Source organism: Hydractinia symbiolongicarpus, chromosome 1 (genome assembly GCF_029227915.1).
Source record: "Hydractinia symbiolongicarpus strain clone_291-10 chromosome 1, HSymV2.1, whole genome shotgun sequence".
Classification (NCBI taxonomy): Eukaryota; Metazoa; Cnidaria; class Hydrozoa; order Anthoathecata; family Hydractiniidae; genus Hydractinia; species Hydractinia symbiolongicarpus.
The window spans coordinates 26,905,202-26,927,335 of NC_079875.1; the positions used below are offsets into that span (position 1 = coordinate 26,905,202).

Genomic DNA, 22,134 nt, shown 5'->3' on the forward strand with positions numbered 1-22,134 from the left:
TCATTTAGGGGCAACAACTTCGTCTCAGGTTCTATATATTTTAGCCGTTAAAATGATAAACGAGACATTTAAAATTGCGATTTTCGTATTGATACAAGATAATTGTCATTTAGGGTCTGCAACTTCGTCTCAGGTTCTATGTACTTTAGCCGTAAAATTGATAAACGAGGCATTTAATAGAGACGAGTGTTATATATTTGCGATTTTTCAGATTCATACAAGATAATTGTCATTTAGGGGCAACAACTTCGTCTCAGGTTCTATATATTTTAGCCGTTAAAATGATAAACGAGGCATTTAAAATTGGGATTTTCACGTTGATACAAGGTAATTGTCATTTAGGGTCTGCAACTTCGTCTCAGGTTCTATATATTTTACCGTAAAATTGATAAACGAGGCATTTGAAAGAGACAAGTGTTATATATTTGCGATTTTTCGAATTGACACAGGATAGCTGTACTTTAGAGTCAACAATTTCGTTTCGGATTCTTTTATTTAAGATAATTGGAAGTTAGGGACGACAAACTTGTCTCAGGTTCTATGTACTTTAGCCGTAAAATTGATAAACGAGGCATTTAAAAGAGACGAGTGTTTACATATTTGCGATTTTTCAGATTCATACAAGATAATTGTCATTTAGGGGCAACAACTTCGTCTCAGGTTCTATATATTTTAGCCGTTAAAATGATAAACGAGACATTTAAAATTGGGATTTTCGTATTGATACAAGATAATTGTCATTTAGGGTCTGCAACTTTGTCTCAGGTTCTATGTACTTTAGCCGTAAAATTGATAAACGAGGCATTTAATAGAGACGAGTGTTATATATTTGCGATTTTTCAGATTCATACAAGATAATTGTCATTTAGGGGCAACAACTTCGTCTCAGGTTCTATATATTTTAGCCGTTAAAATGATAAACGAGGCATTTAAAATTGGGATTTTCGCATTGATACAAGATAATTGTCATTTAGGGTCTGCAACGTCGTCTCAGGTTCTATATATTTACCGTAAAATTGATAAACGAGGCATTTAAAATTGACGAGTGTCTCATATATTTGCGATTTTTCGAATTGACACAGGATAGCTGTACTTTAGAGTCAACAATTTCGTTTCGGGTTCTTATATTTTAGTCCTAAAATTTATAAACAAGGCATTTAAAAGAGACGAGTGTTACATATTTGCGATTTTTCATATTGATACAAGATAATTGTCATTTAGGGGCAACAACCTCGTCTCAGGTTCTATGTATTTTAGCCGTAAAAATGGTAAGCGAGGCATATAAAATGAACGAGTGTCTCATATTTTTGCGATTTTTCGAATTGACACAGGTAAAATTGACGAGTGTCTCATATATTTACGATTTTTCGTTTTGAAACAAGATAATTGTCATTTAGGGGCAACAACTTCGTCTCAGGTTGTATGTACTTTAGCCGTAAATTGATAAACAAGGCATTTCAGGAAGGCGAGTGTTACATATTTGCGATTTTTCGGATTCATACAAGATAATTGTCATTTAGGGGCAACAACTTCGTCTCAGGTTCTATATATTTTAGCCGTAAAATTGATGAAGGAGGCATTTGAAATTGGCGAGTGTCTCATATATTTGCGATTTTTCGAATTGACACAGGATAGCTGTAATTTAGAGTCAACAATTTCGTTTCGGATTCTTTTATTTAAGATAATTGGAAGTTAGGGACGACAAACTTGTCTCAGGTTCTATGTACTTTAGCCGTAAAATTGATAAACGAGGCATTTAAAAGAGACGAGTGTTACATATTTGCGATTTTTCAGATTCATACAAGATAATTGTCATTTAGGGGCAACAACTTCGTCTCAGGTTCTATATATTTTAGCCGTTAAAATGATAAACGAGACATTTAAAATTGCGATTTTCGTATTGATACAAGATAATTGTCATTTAGGGTCTGCAACTTCGTCTCAGGTTCTATGTACTTTAGCCGTAAAATTGATAAACGAGGCATTTAATAGAGACGAGTGTTATATATTTGCGATTTTTCAGATTCATACAAGATAATTGTCATTTAGGGGCAACAACTTCGTCTCAGGTTCTATATATTTTAGCCGTTAAAATGATAAACGAGGCATTTAAAATTGGGATTTTCACGTTGATACAAGGTAATTGTCATTTAGGGTCTGCAACTTCGTCTCAGGTTCTATATATTTTACCGTAAAATTGATAAACGAGGCATTTGAAAGAGACAAGTGTTATATATTTGCGATTTTTCGAATTGACACAGGATAGCTGTACTTTAGAGTCAACAATTTCGTTTCGGATTCTTTTATTTAAGATAATTGGAAGTTAGGGACGACAAACTTGTCTCAGGTTCTATGTACTTTAGCCGTAAAATTGATAAACGAGGCATTTAAAAGAGACGAGTGTTACATATTTGCGATTTTTCAGATTCATACAAGATAATTGTCATTTAGGGGCAACAACTTCGTCTCAGGTTCTATATATTTTAGCCGTTAAAATGATAAACGAGACATTTAAAATTGGGATTTTCGTATTGATACAAGATAATTGTCATTTAGGGTCTGCAACTTTGTCTCAGGTTCTATGTACTTTAGCCGTAAAATTGATAAACGAGGCATTTAATAGAGACGAGTGTTATATATTTGCGATTTTTCAGATTCATACAAGATAATTGTCATTTAGGGGCAACAACTTCGTCTCAGGTTCTATATATTTTAGCCGTTAAAATGATAAACGAGGCATTTAAAATTGGGATTTTCGCATTGATACAAGATAATTGTCATTTAGGGTCTGCAACGTCGTCTCAGGTTCTATATATTTACCGTAAAATTGATAAACGAGGCATTTAAAATTGACGAGTGTCTCATATATTTGCGATTTTTCGAATTGACACAGGATAGCTGTACTTTAGAGTCAACAATTTCGTTTCGGGTTCTTATATTTTAGTCCTAAAATTTATAAACAAGGCATTTAAAAGAGACGAGTGTTACATATTTGCGATTTTTCATATTGATACAAGATAATTGTCATTTAGGGGCAACAACCTCGTCTCAGGTTCTATGTATTTTAGCCGTAAAAATGGTAAGCGAGGCATATAAAATGAACGAGTGTCTCATATTTTTGCGATTTTTCGAATTGACACAGGTAAAATTGACGAGTGTCTCATATATTTACGATTTTTCGTTTTGAAACAAGATAATTGTCATTTAGGGGCAACAACTTCGTCTCAGGTTGTATGTACTTTAGCCGTAAATTGATAAACAAGGCATTTCAGGAAGGCGAGTGTTACATATTTGCGATTTTTCGGATTCATACAAGATAATTGTCATTTAGGGGCAACAACTTCGTCTCAGGTTCTATATATTTTAGCCGTAAAATTGATGAAGGAGGCATTTGAAATTGGCGAGTGTCTCATATATTTGCGATTTTTCGAATTGACACAGGATAGCTGTACTTTAGAGTCAACAATTTCGTTTCGGATTCTTTTATTTAAGATAATTGGAAGTTAGGGACGACAAACTTGTCTCAGGTTCTATGTACTTTAGCCGTAAAATTGATAAACGAGGCATTTAAAAGAGACGAGTGTTACATATTTGCGATTTTTCAGATTCATACAAGATAATTGTCATTTAGGGGCAACAACTTCGTCTCAGGTTCTATATATTTTAGCCGTTAAAATGATAAACGAGACATTTAAAATTGGGATTTTCGTATTGATACAAGATAATTGTCATTTAGGGTCTGCAACTTCGTCTCAGGTTCTATGTACTTTAGCCGTAAAATTGATAAACGAGGCATTTAATAGAGACGAGTGTTATATATTTGCGATTTTTCAGATTCATACAAGATAATTGTCATTTAGGGGCAACAACTTCGTCTCAGGTTCTATATATTTTAGCCGTTAAAATGATAAACGAGGCATTTAAAATTGGGATTTTCACATTGATACAAGGTAATTGTCATTTAGGGTCTGCAACTTCGTCTCAGGTTCTATATATTTTACCGTAAAATTGATAAACGAGGCATTTGAAAGAGACAAGTGTTATATATTTGCGATTTTTCGAATTGACACAGGATAGCTGTACTTTAGAGTCAACAATTTCGTTTCGGATTCTTTTATTTAAGATAATTGGAAGTTAGGGACGACAAACTTGTCTCAGGTTCTATGTACTTTAGCCGTAAAATTGATAAACGAGGCATTTAAAAGAGACGAGTGTTACATATTTGCGATTTTTCAGATTCATACAAGATAATTGTCATTTAGGGGCAACAACTTCGTCTCAGGTTCTATATATTTTAGCCGTTAAAATGATAAACGAGACATTTAAAATTGGGATTTTCGTATTGATACAAGATAATTGTCATTTAGGGTCTGCAACTTTGTCTCAGGTTCTATGTACTTTAGCCGTAAAATTGATAAACGAGGCATTTAATAGAGACGAGTGTTATATATTTGCGATTTTTCAGATTCATACAAGATAATTGTCATTTAGGGGCAACAACTTCGTCTCAGGTTCTATATATTTTAGCCGTTAAAATGATAAACGAGGCATTTAAAATTGGGATTTTCGCATTGATACAAGATAATTGTCCTTTAGGGTCTGCAACTTCGTCTCAGGTTCTATATATTTACCGTAAAATTGATAAACGAGGCATTTAAAATTGACGAGTGTCTCATATATTTGCGATTTTTCGAATTGACACAGGATAGCTGTACTTTAGAGTCAACAATTTCGTTTCGGGTTCTTATATTTTAGTCCTAAAATTTATAAACAAGGCATTTAAAAGAGACGAGTGTTACATATTTGCGATTTTTCATATTGATACAAGATAATTGTCATTTAGGGGCAACAACCTCGTCTCAGGTTCTATGTATTTTAGCCGTAAAAATGGTAAGCGAGGCATATAAAATGAACGAGTGTCTCATATTTTTGCGATTTTTCGAATTGACACAGGTAAAATTGACGAGTGTCTCATATATTTACGATTTTTCGTTTTGAAACAAGATAATTGTCATTTAGGGGCAACAACTTCGTCTCAGGTTCTATGTACTTTAGCCGTAAAATTGATAAACAAGGCATTTCAGAAAGGCGAGTGTTACATATTTGCGATTTTTCGGATTCATACAAGATAATTGTCATTTAGGGGCAACAACTTCGTCTCAGGTTCTATATATTTTAGCCGTAAAATTGATGAAGGAGGCATTTGAATTTGGCGAGTGTCTCATATATTTGCGATTTTTCGAATTGACACAGGATAGCTGTACTTTAGAGTCAACAATTTCGTTTCGGATTCTTTTATTTAAGATAATTGGAAGTTAGGGACGACAAACTTGTCTCAGGTTCTATGTACTTTAGCCGTAAAATTGATAAACGAGGCATTTAAAAGAGACGAGTGTTACATAATTGCGATTTTTCAGATTCATACAAGATAATTGTCATTTAGGGGCAACAACTTCGTCTCAGGTTCTATATATTTTAGCCGTTAAAATGATAAACGAGACATTTAAAATTGGGATTTTCGTATTGATACAAGATAATTGTCATTTAGGGTCTGCAACTTCGTCTCAGGTTCTATGTACTTTAGCCGTAAAATTGATAAACAAGGCATTTCAGAAAGGCGAGTGTTACATATTTGCGATTTTTCGTATTGATACAAGATAATTGTCATTTAGGGTCTGCAACTTCGTCTCAGGTTCTATGTACTTTAGCCGTAAAATTGATAAACGAGGCATTTAAAATTGACGAGTGTCTCATATATTTGCGATTTTTTGAATTGACACAGGATAGCTGTACTTTAGAGTATTGATACAAGATAATTGTCATTTAGGGTCTGCAACTTCGTCTCAGGTTCTATGTACTTTAGCCGTAAAATTGATAAACGAGGCATTTAATAGAGACGAGTGTTATATATTTGCGATTTTTCAGATTCATACAAGATAATTGTCATTTAGGGGCAACAACTTCGTCACAGGTTCTATATATTTTAGCCGTTAAAATGATAAACGAGGCATTTAAAATTGGGATTTTCACATTGATACAAGATAATTGTCATTTAGGGTCTGCAACTTCGTCTCAGGTTCTATATATTTTACCGTAAAATTGATAAACGAGGCATTTGAAAGAGACAAGTGTTATATACTTGCGATTTTTCGAATTGACACAGGAGAGCTCTACTTTAGAGTCAACAATTTCGTTTCGGGTTCTTATGTTTTAGTCCTAAATTTATTAAACGAGGCATTTAAAAGAGACGAGTGTTACATATTTGCGATTTTTCATATTGATACAAGATAATTAGCATTTAGGGACGACAACCTTGTCTAAGGTTTTATATATTTTAGCCCTTAAATTGATAATCCAGGCATTTAAAATTGGCGAGTGTCTCATATTTTTGCGATTTTTCGAATTGACACAGGTAAAATTGACGAGTGTCTCATATATTTGCGATTTTTCGTTTTGAAACAAGATAATTGTCATTTAGGGGCAACAACTTCGTCTCAGGTTCTATATATTTTAGCCGTAAAATTGATGAAGGAGGCATTTGAAATTGACGAGTGTCTCATATATTTGCGATTTTTCGAATTGACACAGAATAGCTGTACTTTAGAGTCAACAATTTCGTTTCGGATTCTTTTATTTAAGATAATTGGAAGTTAGGGACGACAAACTTGTCTCAGGTTCTATGTACTTTAGCCGTAAAATTGATAAACGAGGCATTTAAAAGAGACGAGTGTTACATATTTGCGATTTTTCAGATTCATACAAGATAATTGTCATTTAGGGGCAACAACTTCGTCTCAGGTTCTATGTACTTTAGCCGTAAAATTGATAAACAAGGCATTTCAGAAAGGCGAGTGTTACATATTTGCGATTTTTCGGATTCATACAAGATAATTGTCATTTAGGGGCAACAACTTCGTCTCAGGTTCTATATATTTTAGCCGTAAAATTGATGAAGGAGGCATTTGAATTTGGCGAGTGTCTCATATATTTGCGATTTTTCGAATTGACACAGGATAGCTGTACTTTAGAGTCAACAATTTCGTTTCGGATTCTTTTATTTAAGATAATTGGAAGTTAGGGACGACAAACTTGTCTCAGGTTCTATGTACTTTAGCCGTAAAATTGATAAACGAGGCATTTAAAAGAGACGAGTGTTACATAATTGCGATTTTTCAGATTCATACAAGATAATTGTCATTTAGGGGCAACAACTTCGTCTCAGGTTCTATATATTTTAGCCGTTAAAATTATAAACGAGACATTTAAAATTGGGATTTTCGTATTGATACAAGATAATTGTCATTTAGGGTCTGCAACTTCGTCTCAGGTTCTATGTACTTTAGCCGTAAAATTGATAAACGAGGCATTTAATAGAGACAAGTGTTATATATTTGCGATTTTTCAGATTCATACAAGATAATTGTCATTTAGGGGCAACAACTTCGTCACAGGTTCTATATATTTTAGCCGTTAAAATGATAAACGAGGCATTTAAAATTGGGATTTTCACATTGATACAAGATAATTGTCATTTAGGGTCTGCAACTTCGTCTCAGGTTCTATATATTTTACCGTAAAATTGATAAACGAGGCATTTGAAAGAGACAAGTGTTATATACTTGCGATTTTTCGAATTGACACAGGAGAGCTCTACTTTAGAGTCAACAATTTCGTTTCGGGTTCTTATGTTTTAGTCCTAAATTTATTAAACGAGGCATTTAAAAGAGACGAGTGTTACATATTTGCGATTTTTCATATTGATACAAGATAATTAGCATTTAGGGACGACAACCTTGTCTAAGGTTTTATATATTTTAGCCCTTAAATTGATAATCCAGGCATTTAAAATTGGCGAGTGTCTCATATTTTTGCGATTTTTCGAATTGACACAGGTAAAATTGACGAGTGTCTCATATATTTGCGATTTTTCGTTTTGAAACAAGATAATTGTCATTTAGGGGCAACAACTTCGTCTCAGGTTCTATATATTTTAGCCGTAAAATTGATGAAGGAGGCATTTGAAATTGACGAGGGTCTCATATATTTGCGATTTTTCGAATTGACACAGAATAGCTGTACTTTAGAGTCAACAATTTCGTTTCGGATTCTTTTATTTAAGATAATTGGAAGTTAGGGACGACAAACTTGTCTCAGGTTCTATGTACTTTAGCCGTAAAATTGATAAACGAGGCATTTAAAAGAGACGAGTGTTACATATTTGCGATTTTTCAGATTCATACAAGATAATTGTCATTTAGGGGCAACAACTTCGTCTCAGGTTCTATGTACTTTAGCCGTAAAATTGATAAACAAGGCATTTCAGAAAGGCGAGTGTTACATATTTGCGATTTTTCGGATTCATACAAGATAATTGTCATTTAGGGGCAACAACTTCGTCTCAGGTTCTATATATTTTAGCCGTAAAATTGATGAAGGAGGCATTTGAATTTGGCGAGTGTCTCATATATTTGCGATTTTTCGAATTGACACAGGATAGCTGTACTTTAGAGTCAACAATTTCGTTTCGGATTCTTTTATTTAAGATAATTGGAAGTTAGGGACGACAAACTTGTCTCATGTTCTATGTACTTTAGCCGTAAAATTGATAAACGAGGCATTTAAAAGAGACGAGTGTTACATAATTGCGATTTTTCAGATTCATACAAGATAATTGTCATTTAGGGGCAACAACTTCGTCTCAGGTTCTATATATTTTAGCCGTTAAAATGATAAACGAGACATTTAAAATTGGGATTTTCGTATTGATACAAGATAATTGTCATTTAGGGTCTGCAACTTCGTCTCAGGTTCTATGTACTTTAGCCGTAAAATTGATAAACGAGGCATTTAATAGAGACGAGTGTTATATATTTGCGATTTTTCAGATTCATACAAGATAATTGTCATTTAATGGCAACAACTTCGTCTCAGGTTCTATATATTTTAGCCGTTAAAATGATAAACGAGGCATTTAAAATTAGGATTTTCACATTGATACAAGATAATTGTCATTTAGGGTCTGCAACTTCGTCTCAGGTTCTATATATTTTACCGTAAAATTGATAAACGAGGCATTTGAAAGAGACAAGTGTTATATACTTGCGATTTTTCGAATTGACACAGGAGAGCTCTACTTTAGAGTCAACAATTTCGTTTCGGGTTCTTATGTTTTAGTCCTAAATTTAATAAACGAGGCATTTAAAAGAGACGAGTGTTACATATTTGCGATTTTTCATATTGATACAAGATAATTAGCATTTAGGGACGACAACCTTGTCTAAGGTTTTATATATTTTAGCCCTTAAATTGATAATCCAGGCATTTAAAATTGGCGAATGTCTCATATTTTTGCGATTTTTCGAATTGACACAGGTAAAATTGACGAGTGTCTCATATATTTGCGATTTTTCGTTTTGAAACAAGATAATTGTCATTTAGGGGCAACAACTTCGTCTCAGGTTCTATATATTTTAGCCGTAAAATTGATGAAGGAGGCGTTTGAAATTGACGAGTGTCTCATATATTTGCGATTTTTCGAATTGACACAGGATAGCTGTACTTCAGAGTCAACAATTTCGTTTCGGATTCTTTTATTTAAGATAATTGGAAGTTAGGGACGACAAACTTGTCTCAGGTTCTATGTACTTTAGCCGTAAAATTGATAAACGAGGCATTTAAAAGAGACGAGTGTTACATATTTGCGATTTTTCAGATTCATACAAGATAATTGTCATTTAGGGGCAACAACTTCGTCTCAGGTTCTATGTACTTTAGCCGTAAAATTGATAAACAAGGCATTTCAGAAAGGCGAGTGTTACATATTTGCGATTTTTCGGATTCATACAAGATAATTGTCATTTAGGGGCAACAACTTCGTCTCAGGTCTATATATTTTAGCCGTTAAAATGATAAACGAGACATTTAAAATTGGGATTTTCGTATTGATACAAGATAATTGTCATTTAGGGTCTGCAACTTCGTCTCAGGTTCTATGTACTTTAGCCGTAAAATTGATAAACGAGGCATTTAATAGAGACGAGTGTTATATATTTGCGATTTTTCAGATTCATACAAGATAATTGTCATTTAGGGTCTGCAACTTCGTCTCAGGTTCTATGTACTTTAGCCGTAAAATTGATAAACGAGGCATTTAAAATTGACGAGTGTCTCATATATTTGCGATTTTTCGAATTGACACAGGATAGCTGTACTTTAGAGTATTGATACAAGATAATTGTCATTTAGGGTCTGCAACTTCGTCTCATGTTCTATGTACTTTAGCCGTAAAATTGATAAACGAGGCATTTAATAGAGACGAGTGTTATATATTTGCGATTTTTCAGATTCATACAAGATAATTGTCATTTAGGGGCAACAACTTCGTCACAGGTTCTATATATTTTAGCCGTTAAAATGATAAACGAGGCATTTAAAATTGGGATTTTCACATTGATACAAGATAATTGTCATTTAGGGTCTGCAACTTCGTCTCAGGTTCTATATATTTTACCGTAAAATTGATAAACGAGGCATTTGAAAGAGACAAGTGTTATATACTTGCGATTTTTCGAATTGACACAGGAGAGCTCTACTTTAGAGTCAACAATTTCGTTTCGGGTTCTTATGTTTTAGTCCTAAATTTATTAAACGAGGCATTTAAAAGAGACGAGTGTTACATATTTGCGATTTTTCATATTGATACAAGATAATTAGCATTTAGGGACGACAACCTTGTCTAAGGTTTTATATATTTTAGCCCTTAAATTGATAATCCAGGCATTTAAAATTGGCGAGTGTCTCATATTTTTGCGATTTTTCGAATTGACACAGGTAAAATTGACGAGTGTCTCATATATTTGCGATTTTTCGTTTTGAAACAAGATAATTGTCATTTAGGGGCAACAACTTCGTCTCAGGTTCTATATATTTTAGCCGTAAAATTGATGAAGGAGGCATTTGAAATTGACGAGTGTCTCATATATTTGCGATTTTTCGAATTGACACAGAATAGCTGTACTTTAGAGTCAACAATTTCGTTTCGGATTCTTTTATTTAAGATAATTGGAAGTTAGGGACGACAAACTTGTCTCAGGTTCTATGTACTTTAGCCGTAAAATTGATAAACGAGGCATTTAAAAGAGACGAGTGTTACATATTTGCGATTTTTCAGATTCATACAAGATAATTGTCATTTAGGGGCAACAACTTCGTCTCAGGTTCTATATATTTTAGCCGTTAAAATGATAAACGAGACATTTAAAATTGGGATTTTCGTATTGATACAAGATAATTGTCATTTAGGGTCTGCAACTTCGTCTCAGGTTCTATGTACTTTAGCCGTAAAATTGATAAACGAGGCATTTAATAGAGACGAGTGTTATATATTTGCGATTTTTCAGATTCATACAAGATAATTGTCATTTAGGGGCAACAACTTCGTCTCAGGTTCTATATATTTTAGCCGTTAAAATGATAAACGAGGCATTTAAAATTGGGATTTTCGTATTGATACAAGATAATTGTCATTTAGGGGCAACAACTTCGTCTCAGGTTCTATGTACTTTAGCCGTTAAATTGATAAACAAGGCATTTCAGAAAGGCGAGTGTTACATATTTGCGATTTTTCGTATTGATACAAGATAATTGTCATTTAGGGTCTGCAACTTCGTCTCAGGTTCTATGTACTTTAGCCGTAAAATTGATAAACGAGGCATTTAAAATTGACGAGTGTCTCATATATTTGCGATTTTTCGAATTGACACCGGATAGCTGTACTTTAGAGTCAACAATTTCGTTTCGGGTTCTTATATTTTAGTCCTAAAATTTATAAACAAGGCATTTAAAAGAGACGAGTGTTACATATTTGCGATTTTTCATATTGATACAAGATAATTAGCATTTAGGGACGACAACCTTGTCTCAGGTTTTATATATTTTAGCCCTTAAATTGATAAACCAGGCATTTAAAATTGACGAGTGTCTCATACTTTTGCGATTTTTCGAATTGACACAGGGCGATTTTTTGTTTTGAAACAAGATAATTGTTATTTAGGGGCAACAACTTCGTCTCAGGTTCTATGTACTTTAGCCGTAAAATTGATAAACAAGGCATTTTAGAAAGGCCAGTGTTACATATTTGCGATTTTTCGGATTCATACAAGATAATTGTCATTTAGGGGCAACAACTTCGTCTCAGGTTCTATATATTTACCGTAAAATTGATAAACGAGGCACTTAAAATTGACGAGTGTCTCATATATTTGCAATTTTTCGAATTGACACAGGATAGCTGTACTTTAGAGTCAACAATTTCGTTTCGGATTCTTTTATATAAGGTAATTGGAAGTTAGGGACGACAAACTTGTCTCAGGTTTTATATATTTTAGCGTCATTTAGGGGCAACAACTTCGTCTCAGGTTCTATGTACTTGAGCCGTAAAATTGATAAACAAGGCATTTCAGAAAGGCGAGTGTTACATATTTGCGATTTTTCGGATTCATACAAGATAATTGTCACTTAGGGGCAACAACTTCGTCTCAGGTTCTATATATTTACCGTAAAATTGATAAACGAGGCATTTAAAATTGACGAGTGTCTCATATATTTGCGATTTTTCGAATTGACACAGGATAGCTGTACTTTAGAGTCAACAATTTCGTTTCGGATTCTTATATTTTAGTCCTAAAATTTATAAACAAGGCATTTAAAAGAGACGAGTGTTACATATTTGCGATTTTTCATATTGATACAAGATAATTAGCATTTAGGGACGACAACATTGTCTCAGGTTTTATATATTTTAGCCCTTAAATTGATAAACCAGGCATTTAAAATTGACGAGTGTCTCATATTTTTGCGATTTTTCGAATTGACACAGGGCGATTTTTTGTTTTGAAACAAGATAATTGTCATTTATGGGCAACAACTTCGTCTCAGGTTCTATGTACTTTAGCCGTAAAATTGATAAACAAGGCATTTCAGAAAGGTGAGTGTTACATATTTGCGATTTTTCGGATTCATACAAGATAATTGTCATTTAGGGGCAACAACTTCGTCTCAGGTTCTATATTTTTACCGTAAAATTGATAAAAGAGGCATTTAAAATTGACGAGTGTCTCATATATTTGCAATTTTTCGAATTGACACAGGATAGCTGTACTTTAGAGTCAACAATTTCGTTTCGGATTCTTTTATATAAGGTAATTTGAAGTTAGGGACGACAAACTTGTCTCAGGTTTTATATATTTTAGCGTCATTTAGGGGCAACAACTTCGTCTCAGGTTCTATGTACTTGAGCCGTAAAATTGATAAACAAGGCATTTCAGAAAGGCGAGTGTTACATATTTGCGATTTTTCGGATTCATACAAGATAATTGTCACTTAGGGGCAACAACTTCGTCTCAGGTTCTATATATTTACCGTAAAATTGATAAACGTGGCATTTAAAATTGACGAGTGTCTCATATATTTGCAATTTTTCGAATTGACACAGGATAGCTGTACTTTAGAGTCAACAATTTCGTTTCGGATTCTTATATTTTAGTCCTAAAATTTATAAACAAGGCATTTAAAAGAGACAAGTGTTACATATTTGCGATTTTTCATATTGATACAAGATAATTAGCATTTAGGGACGACAACCTTGTCTCAGGTTTTATATATTTTAGCCCTTAAATTGATAAACCAGGCATTTAAAATTGACGAGTGTCTCATACTTTTGCGATTTTTCGAATTGACACAGGGCGATTTTTTGTTTTGAAACAAGATAATTGTTATTTAGGGGCAACAACTTCGTCTCAGGTTCTATGTACTTTAGCCGTAAAATTGATAAACAAGGCATTTCAGAAAGGTGAGTGTTACATATTTGCGATTTTTCGGATTCATACAAGATAATTGTCATTTAGGGGCAACAACTTCGTCTCAGGTTCTATATATTTACCGTAAAATTGATAAACGAGGCACTTAAAATTGACGAGTGTCTCATATGTTTGCGATTTTTCGAATTGACACAGGATAGCTGTACTTTAGAGTCAACAATTTCGTTTCGGATTCTTTTATATAAGATAATTGGAAGTTAGGGACGACAAACTTGTCTCAGGTTTTATATATTTTAGCGTCATTTAGGGGCAACAACTTCGTCTCAGGTTCTATGTACTTTAGCCGTAAAATTGATAAACGAGGCATTTAAAAGAGACGAGTGTTACATATTTGCGATTTTTCAGATTCATACAAGATAATTGTCATTTAGGGTCAACAACTTCGTCTCAGGTTCTATATATTTTAGCCGTTAAAATGATAAACGAGTCATTTAAAATTGGGATTTTCGTATTGATACAAGATAATTGTCATTTAGGGTCTGCAACTTCGTCTCAGGTTCTATGTACTTTAGCCGTAAAATTGATAAACGAGGCATTTAAAATTGACGAGTGTCTCATATATTTGCGATTTTTCGAATTGACACAGGAGAGCTGTACTTTAGAGTCAACAATTTCGTTTCGGGTTCTTATATTTTTGTCCTAAAATTGATAAACAAGGCATTTAAAAGAAACGAGTGTTACATATTTACGATTTTTCATATTGATACAAGATAATTAGCATTTAGGGACGACAACCTTGTCTCAGGTTTTATATATTTTAGCCCTTAAATTGATAAACCAGGCATTTAAAATTGACGAGTGTCTCATATTTTTGCGATTTTTCGAATTGACACAGGTAAAATTGACGAGTGTCTCATATATTTGCGATTTTTCGTTTTGAAACAAGATAATTGTCATTTAGGGGCAACAACTTCGTCTCAGGTTCTATGTACTTTAGCCGTTAAATTGATAAACAAGGCATTTCAGAAAGGCGAGTGTTACATATTTGCGATTTTTCGTATTGATACAAGATAATTGTCATTTAGGGTCTGCAACTTCGTCTCAGGTTCTATGTACTTTAGCCGTAAAATTCATAAACGAGGCATTTAAAATTGACGAGTGTCTCATATATTTGCGATTTTTCGAATTGACACAGGATAGCTGTACTTTAGAGTCAACAATTTCGTTTCGGGTTCTTTTATATAAGATAATTGGAAGTTAGGGACGCCAAACGTGTCTCAGGTTTTATATATTTTAGCGTCATTTAGGGACGACAAACTTGTCTCAGGTTCTATGTACTTTAGCCGTAAAATTGATAAAAGAGGCATTTAAAAGAGACGTGTGTTACATATTTGCGATTTTTCAGATTCATACAAGATAATTGTCATTTAGGGTCAACAACTTCGTCTCAGGTTCTATATATTTTAGCCGTTAAAATGATAAACGAGTCATTTAAAATTGGGATTTTCGTATTGATACAAGATAATTGTCATTTAGGGTCTGCAACTTCGTCTCAGGTTCTATGTACTTTAGCCGTAAAATTGATAAACGAGGCATTTAAAATTGACGAGTGTCTCATATATTTGCGATTTTTCGAATTGACACAGGAGAGCTGTACTTTAGAGGCAACAATTTCGTATCGGGTTCTTATATTTTAGTCCTAAAATTGATAAACAAGGCATTTAAAAGAAACGAGTGTTACATATTTACGATTTTTCATATGGATACAAGATAATTAGCATTTAGGGACGACAACCTTGTCTCAGGTTTTATATATTTTAGCCCTTAAATTGATAAACCAGGCATTTAAAATTGACGAGTGTCTCATATTTTTGCGATTTTTCGAATTGACACAGGTAAAATTGACGAGTGTCTCATATATTTGCGATTTTTCGTTTTGAAACATGATAATTGTCATTTAGGGGCAACAACTTCGTCTCAGGTTCTATGTACTTTAGCCGTTAAATTGATAAACAAGGCATTTCAGAAAGGCGAGTGTTACATATTTGCGATTTTTCGTATTGATACAAGATAATTGTCATTTAGGGTCTGCAACTTCGTCTCAGGTTCTATGTACTTTAGCCGTAAAATTGATAAACGAGGCATTTAAAATTGACGAGTGTCTCATATATTTGCGATTTTTCGAATTGACACAGGATAGCTGTACTTTAGAGTCAACAATTTCGTTTCGGGTTCTTTTATATAAGATAATTGGTAGTTAGGGACGACAAACGTGTCTCAGGTTTTATATATTTTAGCGTCATTTAGGGACGACAAACTTGTCTCAGGTTCTATGTACTTTAGCCGTAAAATTGATAAACGAGGCATTTAAAAGAGACGTGTGTTACATATTTGCGATTTTTCAGATTCATACAAGATAATTGTCATTTAGGGTCAACAACTTCGTCTCAGGTTCTATATATTTTAGCCGTTAAAATGATAAACGAGTCATTTAAAATTGGGATTTTCGTATTGATACAAGATAATTGTCATTTAGGGTCTGCAACTTCGTCTCAGGTTCTATGTACTTTAGCCGTAAAATTGATAAACAAGGCATTTAAAATTGACGAGTGTCTCATATATTTGCGATTTTTCGAATTGACACAGGAGAGCTGTACTTTAGAGTCAACAATTTCGTTTCGGGTTCTTATATTTTAGTCCTAAAATTGATAAACAAGGCATTTAAAAGAAACGAGTGTTACATATTTACGATTTTTCATATTGATACAAGATAATTAGCATTTAGGGACGACAACCTTGTCTCAGGTTTTATATATTTTAGCCCTTAAATTGATAAACCAGGCATTTAAAATTGACGAGTGTCTCATATTTTTGCGATTTTTCGAATTGACACAGGTAAAATTGACGAGTGTCTCATATATTTGCGATTTTTCGTTTTGAAACAAGATAATTGTCATTTAGGGGCAACAACTTCGTCTCAGGTTCTATGTACTTTAGCCGTTAAATTGATAAACAAGGCATTTCAGAAAGGCGAGTGTTACATATTTGCGATTTTTCGTATTGATACAAGATAATTGTCATTTAGGGTCTGCAACTTCGTCTCAGGTTCTATGTACTTTAGCCGTAAAATTGATAAACGAGGCATTTAAAATTGACGAGTGTCTCATATATTTGCGATTTTTCGAATTGACACAGGATAGCTGTACTTTAGAGTCAACAATTTCGTTTTGGGTTCTTATATTTTAGTCCTAAAATTTATAAACAAGGCATTTAAAAGAGACGAGTGTTACATATTTGCGATTTTTCATATTGATACAAGATAATTAGCATTTAGGGACGACAACCTTGTCTCAGGTTTTATATATTTTAGCCCTTAAATTGATAAACCAGGCATTTAAAATTGACGAGTGTCTCATACTTTTGCGATTTTTCGAATTGACACAGGGCGATTTTTTGTTTTGAAACAAGATAATTGTTATTTAGGGACGACAAACTTGTTTCAGGTTCTATGTACTTTAGCCGTAAAATTGATAAACGAGGCATTTAAAAGAGACGAGTGTTACATATTTGCGATTTTTCAGATTCATACAAGATAATTGTCATTTAGGGTCAACAACTTCGTCTCAGGTTCTATATATTTTAGCCGTTAAAATGATAAACGAGTCATTTAAAATTGGGATTTTCGTATTGATACAAGATAATTGTCATTTAGGGTCTGCAACTTCGTCTCAGGTTCTATGTACTTTAGCCGTAAAATTGATAAACAAGGCATTTAAAATTGACGAGTGTCTCATATATTTGCGATTTTTCGAATTGACACAGGAGAGCTGTACTTTAGAGTCAACAATTTCGTTTTGGGTTCTTATATTTTAGTCCTAAAATTGATAAACAAGGCATTTAAAAGAAACGAGTGTTACATATTTACGATTTTTCATATTGATACAAGATAATTAGCATTTAGGGACGACAACCTTGTCTCAGGTTTTATATATTTTAGCCCTTAAATTGATAAACCAGGCATTTAAAATTGACGAGTGTCTCATATTTTTGCGATTTTTCGAATTGACACAGGTAAAATTGACGAGTGTCTCATATATTTGCGATTTTTCGTTTTGAAACAAGATAATTGTCATTTAGGGGCAACAACTTCGTCTCAGGTTCTATGTACTTTAGCCGTTAAATTGATAAACAAGGCATTTCAGAAAGGCGAGTGTTACATATTTGCGATTTTTCGTATTGATACAAGATAATTGTCATTTAGGGTCTGCAACTTCGTCTCAGGTTCTATGTACTTTAGCCGTAAAATTGATAAACGAGGCATTTAAAATTGACGAGTGTCTCATATATTTGCGATTTTTCGAATTGACACAGGATAGCTGTACTTTAGAGTCAACAATTTCGTTTTGGGTTCTTATATTTTAGTCCTAAAATTTATAAACAAGGCATTTAAAAGAGACGAGTGTTACATATTTGCGATTTTTCATATTGATACAAGATAATTAGCATTTAGGGACGACAACCTTGTCTCAGGTTTTATATATTTTAGCCCTTAAATTGATAAACCAGGCATTTAAAATTGACGAGTGTCTCATACTTTTGCGATTTTTCGAATTGACACAGGGCGATTTTTTGTTTTGAAACAAGATAATTGTTATTTAGGGACGACAAACTTGTTTCAGGTTCTATGTACTTTAGCCGTAAAATTGATAAACGAGGCATTTAAAAGAGACGAGTGTTACATATTTGCGATTTTTCAGATTCATACAAGATAATTGTCATTTAGGGTCAACAACTTCGTCTCAGGTTCTATATATTTTAGCCGTTAAAATGATAAACGAGTCATTTAAAATTGGGATTTTCGTATTGATACAAGATAATTGTCATTTAGGGTCTGTAACTTCGTCTCAGGTTCTATGTACTTTAGCCGTAAAATTGATAAACAAGGCATTTAAAATTGACGAGTGTCTCATATATTTGCGATTTTTCGAATTGACACAGGAGAGCTGTACTTTAGAGTCAACAATTTCGTTTTGGGATCTTATATTTTAGTCCTAAAATTGATAAACAAGGCATTTAAAAGAAACGAGTGTTACATATTTACGATTTTTCATATTGATACAAGATAATTAGCATTTAGGGACGACAACCTTGTCTCAGGTTTTATATATTTTAGCCCTTAAATTGATAAACCAGGCATTTAAAATTGACGAGTGTCTCATATTTTTGCGATTTTTCGAATTGACACAGGTAAAATTGACGAGTGTCTCATATATTTGCGATTTTTCGTTTTGAAACAAGATAATTGTCATTTAGGGGCAACAACTTCGTCTCAGGTTCTATGTACTTTAGCCGTTAAATTGATAAACAAGGCATTTCAGAAAGGCGAGTGTTACATATTTGCGATTTTTCGTATTGATACAAGATAATTGTCATTTAGGGTCTGCAACTTCGTCTCAGGTTCTATGTACTTTAGCCGTAAAATTGATAAACGAGGCATTTAAAATTGACGAGTGTCTCATATATTTGCGATTTTTCGAATTGACACAGGATAGCTGTACTTTAGAGTCAACAATTTCGTTTCGGGTTCTTATATTTTAGTCCTAAAATTTATAAACAAGGCATTTAAAAGAGACGAGTGTTACATATTTGCGATTTTTCATATTGATACAAGATAATTAGCATTTAGGGACGACAACCTTGTCTCAGGTTTTATATATTTTAGCCCTTAAATTGATAAACCAGGCATTTAAAATTGACGAGTGTCTCATACTTTTGCGATTTTTCGAATTGACACAGGGCGATTTTTTGTTTTGAAACAAGATAATTGTTATTTAGGGGCAACAACTTCGTCTCAGGTTCTATGTACTTTAGCCGTAAAATTGATAAACAAGGCATTTCAGAAAGGCGAGTGTTACATATTTGCGATTTTTCGGATTCATACAAGATAATTGTCATTTAGGGGCAACAACTTCGTCTCAGGTTGTATATATTTACCGTAAAATTGATAAACGAGGCACTTAAAATTGACGAGTGTCTCATATATTTGCGATTTTTCGAATACACCTATTTAACATTACGCGCGCCATTATTATTCCGCGCTAGGGAAGGGAACTGGGTTCTAAGAAGGGGTGCCTGATAAAATCTTTCTTGTGTTCTTCTTAGTTAAACTTGATGAAAACGAAGTATAAACAACACGCTTACATTTATCTATCTGCACAAAATCTTTTATTTCAAGAATTATTTATCATGCCAAGTGTAAACTGTGCTGTTATTGGCTGTTTTAATAGCACTAAGAAGCTGCGAAAATGGAAGAAGGAACGATGTGAAATTCACGAAGTTAACCATGAAGAATGTTCATGTCAGCGACCGTTTAGTTTGTATTGCTTTCCAAGCGTCCTTAGAAATAACGAACAGAGACAGCGTTGGATAAAAGCTATGAGAAGAATTAACCCAGATAAAAGTGATTGGGTACCAAAACAAAGTGACAGGGTATGCTCTGTTCATTTTGTTGATGGAACACCTTCCCAAAAGTATCCAGACCCAACACTAGAATTGGGGTACGACACTCCTGTTACTAAAAAACCTAGGAGGGAACTATTTCGACATTCTCTGGAAAAGTCATCTCTTGATTCAGAAGATGTTCCCAGCAATGAAGCCCAAGAAGAGGAACCTTGTTGCTCAAATATTTCTGACGCATCAGGATTTTTTTCACCGACAATACCAGACCACTCTTACACTATTTCTTCACCGCCTACATGTGAATCATGCAAAGACAAGAGCGAAATGATCAAATCTTTGGTCAGTAAAGTGAACTCCTTAACTGTACAAGTAAAGAAGTATAGAGGCAAAGCCTTTGAAATTGTTTAAAATACAACAATGACTTGGAGAATCATTAAAAGTGATTCCAAAATGAATTATTACACTGGTCTATCTTCTATCATGTTATTTAACACTCTGTTATTGTTATTAAAGCCTTACTTACAGCAAGTGAATTATTGGAGGGGGTCAAAACGAGCATGTTTAAGTACTAAAATAAAGCGTCAAACTAAACATGTGAAAAAGTTAACACAGCGTGATGAGTTTTTGTTAGTTTTGATGAAACTTCGTTTGGGCTTACTGACAGAGGACCTTGCAGATCGTTTTGGAATATCACCATCAACATGTTCCACAGTATTTGTAACTTGGATTAGAATTATAAGTAGAGTTTTGGGTGATGCACTTGTTGTCTGGCTGCCAAGAGAAGCCATTCGTGATAACTTGCCTAAAACATTTGCCAAAGCAGGTTATTCCAAATGTCGGGTTATAATTGATTGTGCTGAGGTGTTCATTGACAGACCAAAATCCTTAACAAATCAAGCATCTACTTGGTCAGACTATAAACATCACAATACTTTAAAATTTCTTGTTGGTATAAGCCCTTCTGGACATATAACTTTTTTATCTGATTGTTATGGTGGGCGCGCGTCTGATAAATTTATTACAAATGACTCTGGATTTTACGATTTGTTAGAAAGGGATGATGAAGTTATGGCAGATCGTGGATTTCAAATCAGAGAAGAATTAATGTTACGTTTTTGCAAATTAGTTGTTCCACCAGGTGCACGTGTAAAAAGTCAGATGACAAGTGCTGAATGTAAAAAAACTAAAGATGTAGCAAATTTAAGGATTCATGTTGAGCGAGCAATTAACAGAATTAAGTTTTACCGCATACTCAAGGGAGTGTTGCCTGTTACAATGTTACAACATGCAGATCATATAGTTAAATGCTGTGCTGCATTATGTAACCTAAAGCCTGTATTAATTAAAAAGAAACCAGAAAAAACTACTTGAACACTTTTGTAAATTTTCTTTTTTCACATTTTTTGCTTGTTTTGTAAATATTTTTACCAAAAAAAGTTGTCTGAGTTATTCTGTTTTTTTAATTATTGTTATCTACTCGTATCTCCCTTTGTTTACATGCGCACTCATTCTAATATTTCGGGCTCGCCTACCTACTTGAAATAGTTAAAGTTAATGGCCGTAAGTGTCGGAAAATCGAGGCCACACAAAAATTTATCAGAATACCTCATGGAACGTTTAAAGAAATATAAAAAAATACTGTATGTACTTAATGCCTAAATGAGAGGTAGCCTATGCCAAATACTTTTCTTAAGGGAATATTTTGATTAGAAGACACATGGTCATTTTAACGCAGAAACATCAGGCTACAGATGGCATTTAAAAAAATTGGTTGAAATGTATTTGTAAAGCACGTTCAAATCAAAGAAAGATAAATATGCTCTTCAAACTTTTATTTCTAAACAGACAAATATATACA

At 33.6% G+C, this 22,134-nt stretch overlaps 2 protein-coding genes and 1 long non-coding RNA gene across 3 annotated transcripts; all 3 read left to right on the forward strand.

Annotated features, from left to right (window-relative positions):
* Positions 1-1,413: 1,413 nt before the first annotated feature.
* LOC130638884 (uncharacterized) lies at positions 1,414-5,238 on the forward strand. Its single transcript, XR_008982364.1, has 3 exons — positions 1,414-1,540; positions 2,806-3,351; positions 4,617-5,238. It is a non-coding gene; the product is annotated as an uncharacterized LOC130638884 (long non-coding RNA).
* A 14,825-nt stretch (positions 5,239-20,063) lies between these two features.
* Positions 20,064-20,684, forward strand: LOC130624831 (uncharacterized). Its single transcript, XM_057439973.1, has one exon. The coding sequence runs from the start codon at positions 20,064-20,066 to the stop codon at positions 20,682-20,684; it is 621 nt and encodes a 206-aa protein (XP_057295956.1).
* A 9-nt stretch (positions 20,685-20,693) lies between these two features.
* On the forward strand, positions 20,694-21,647 carry LOC130624957 (uncharacterized). Its single transcript, XM_057440060.1, has one exon. The coding sequence runs from the start codon at positions 20,694-20,696 to the stop codon at positions 21,645-21,647; it is 954 nt and encodes a 317-aa protein (XP_057296043.1).
* The last annotated feature ends 487 nt before the right edge of the window (positions 21,648-22,134 follow it).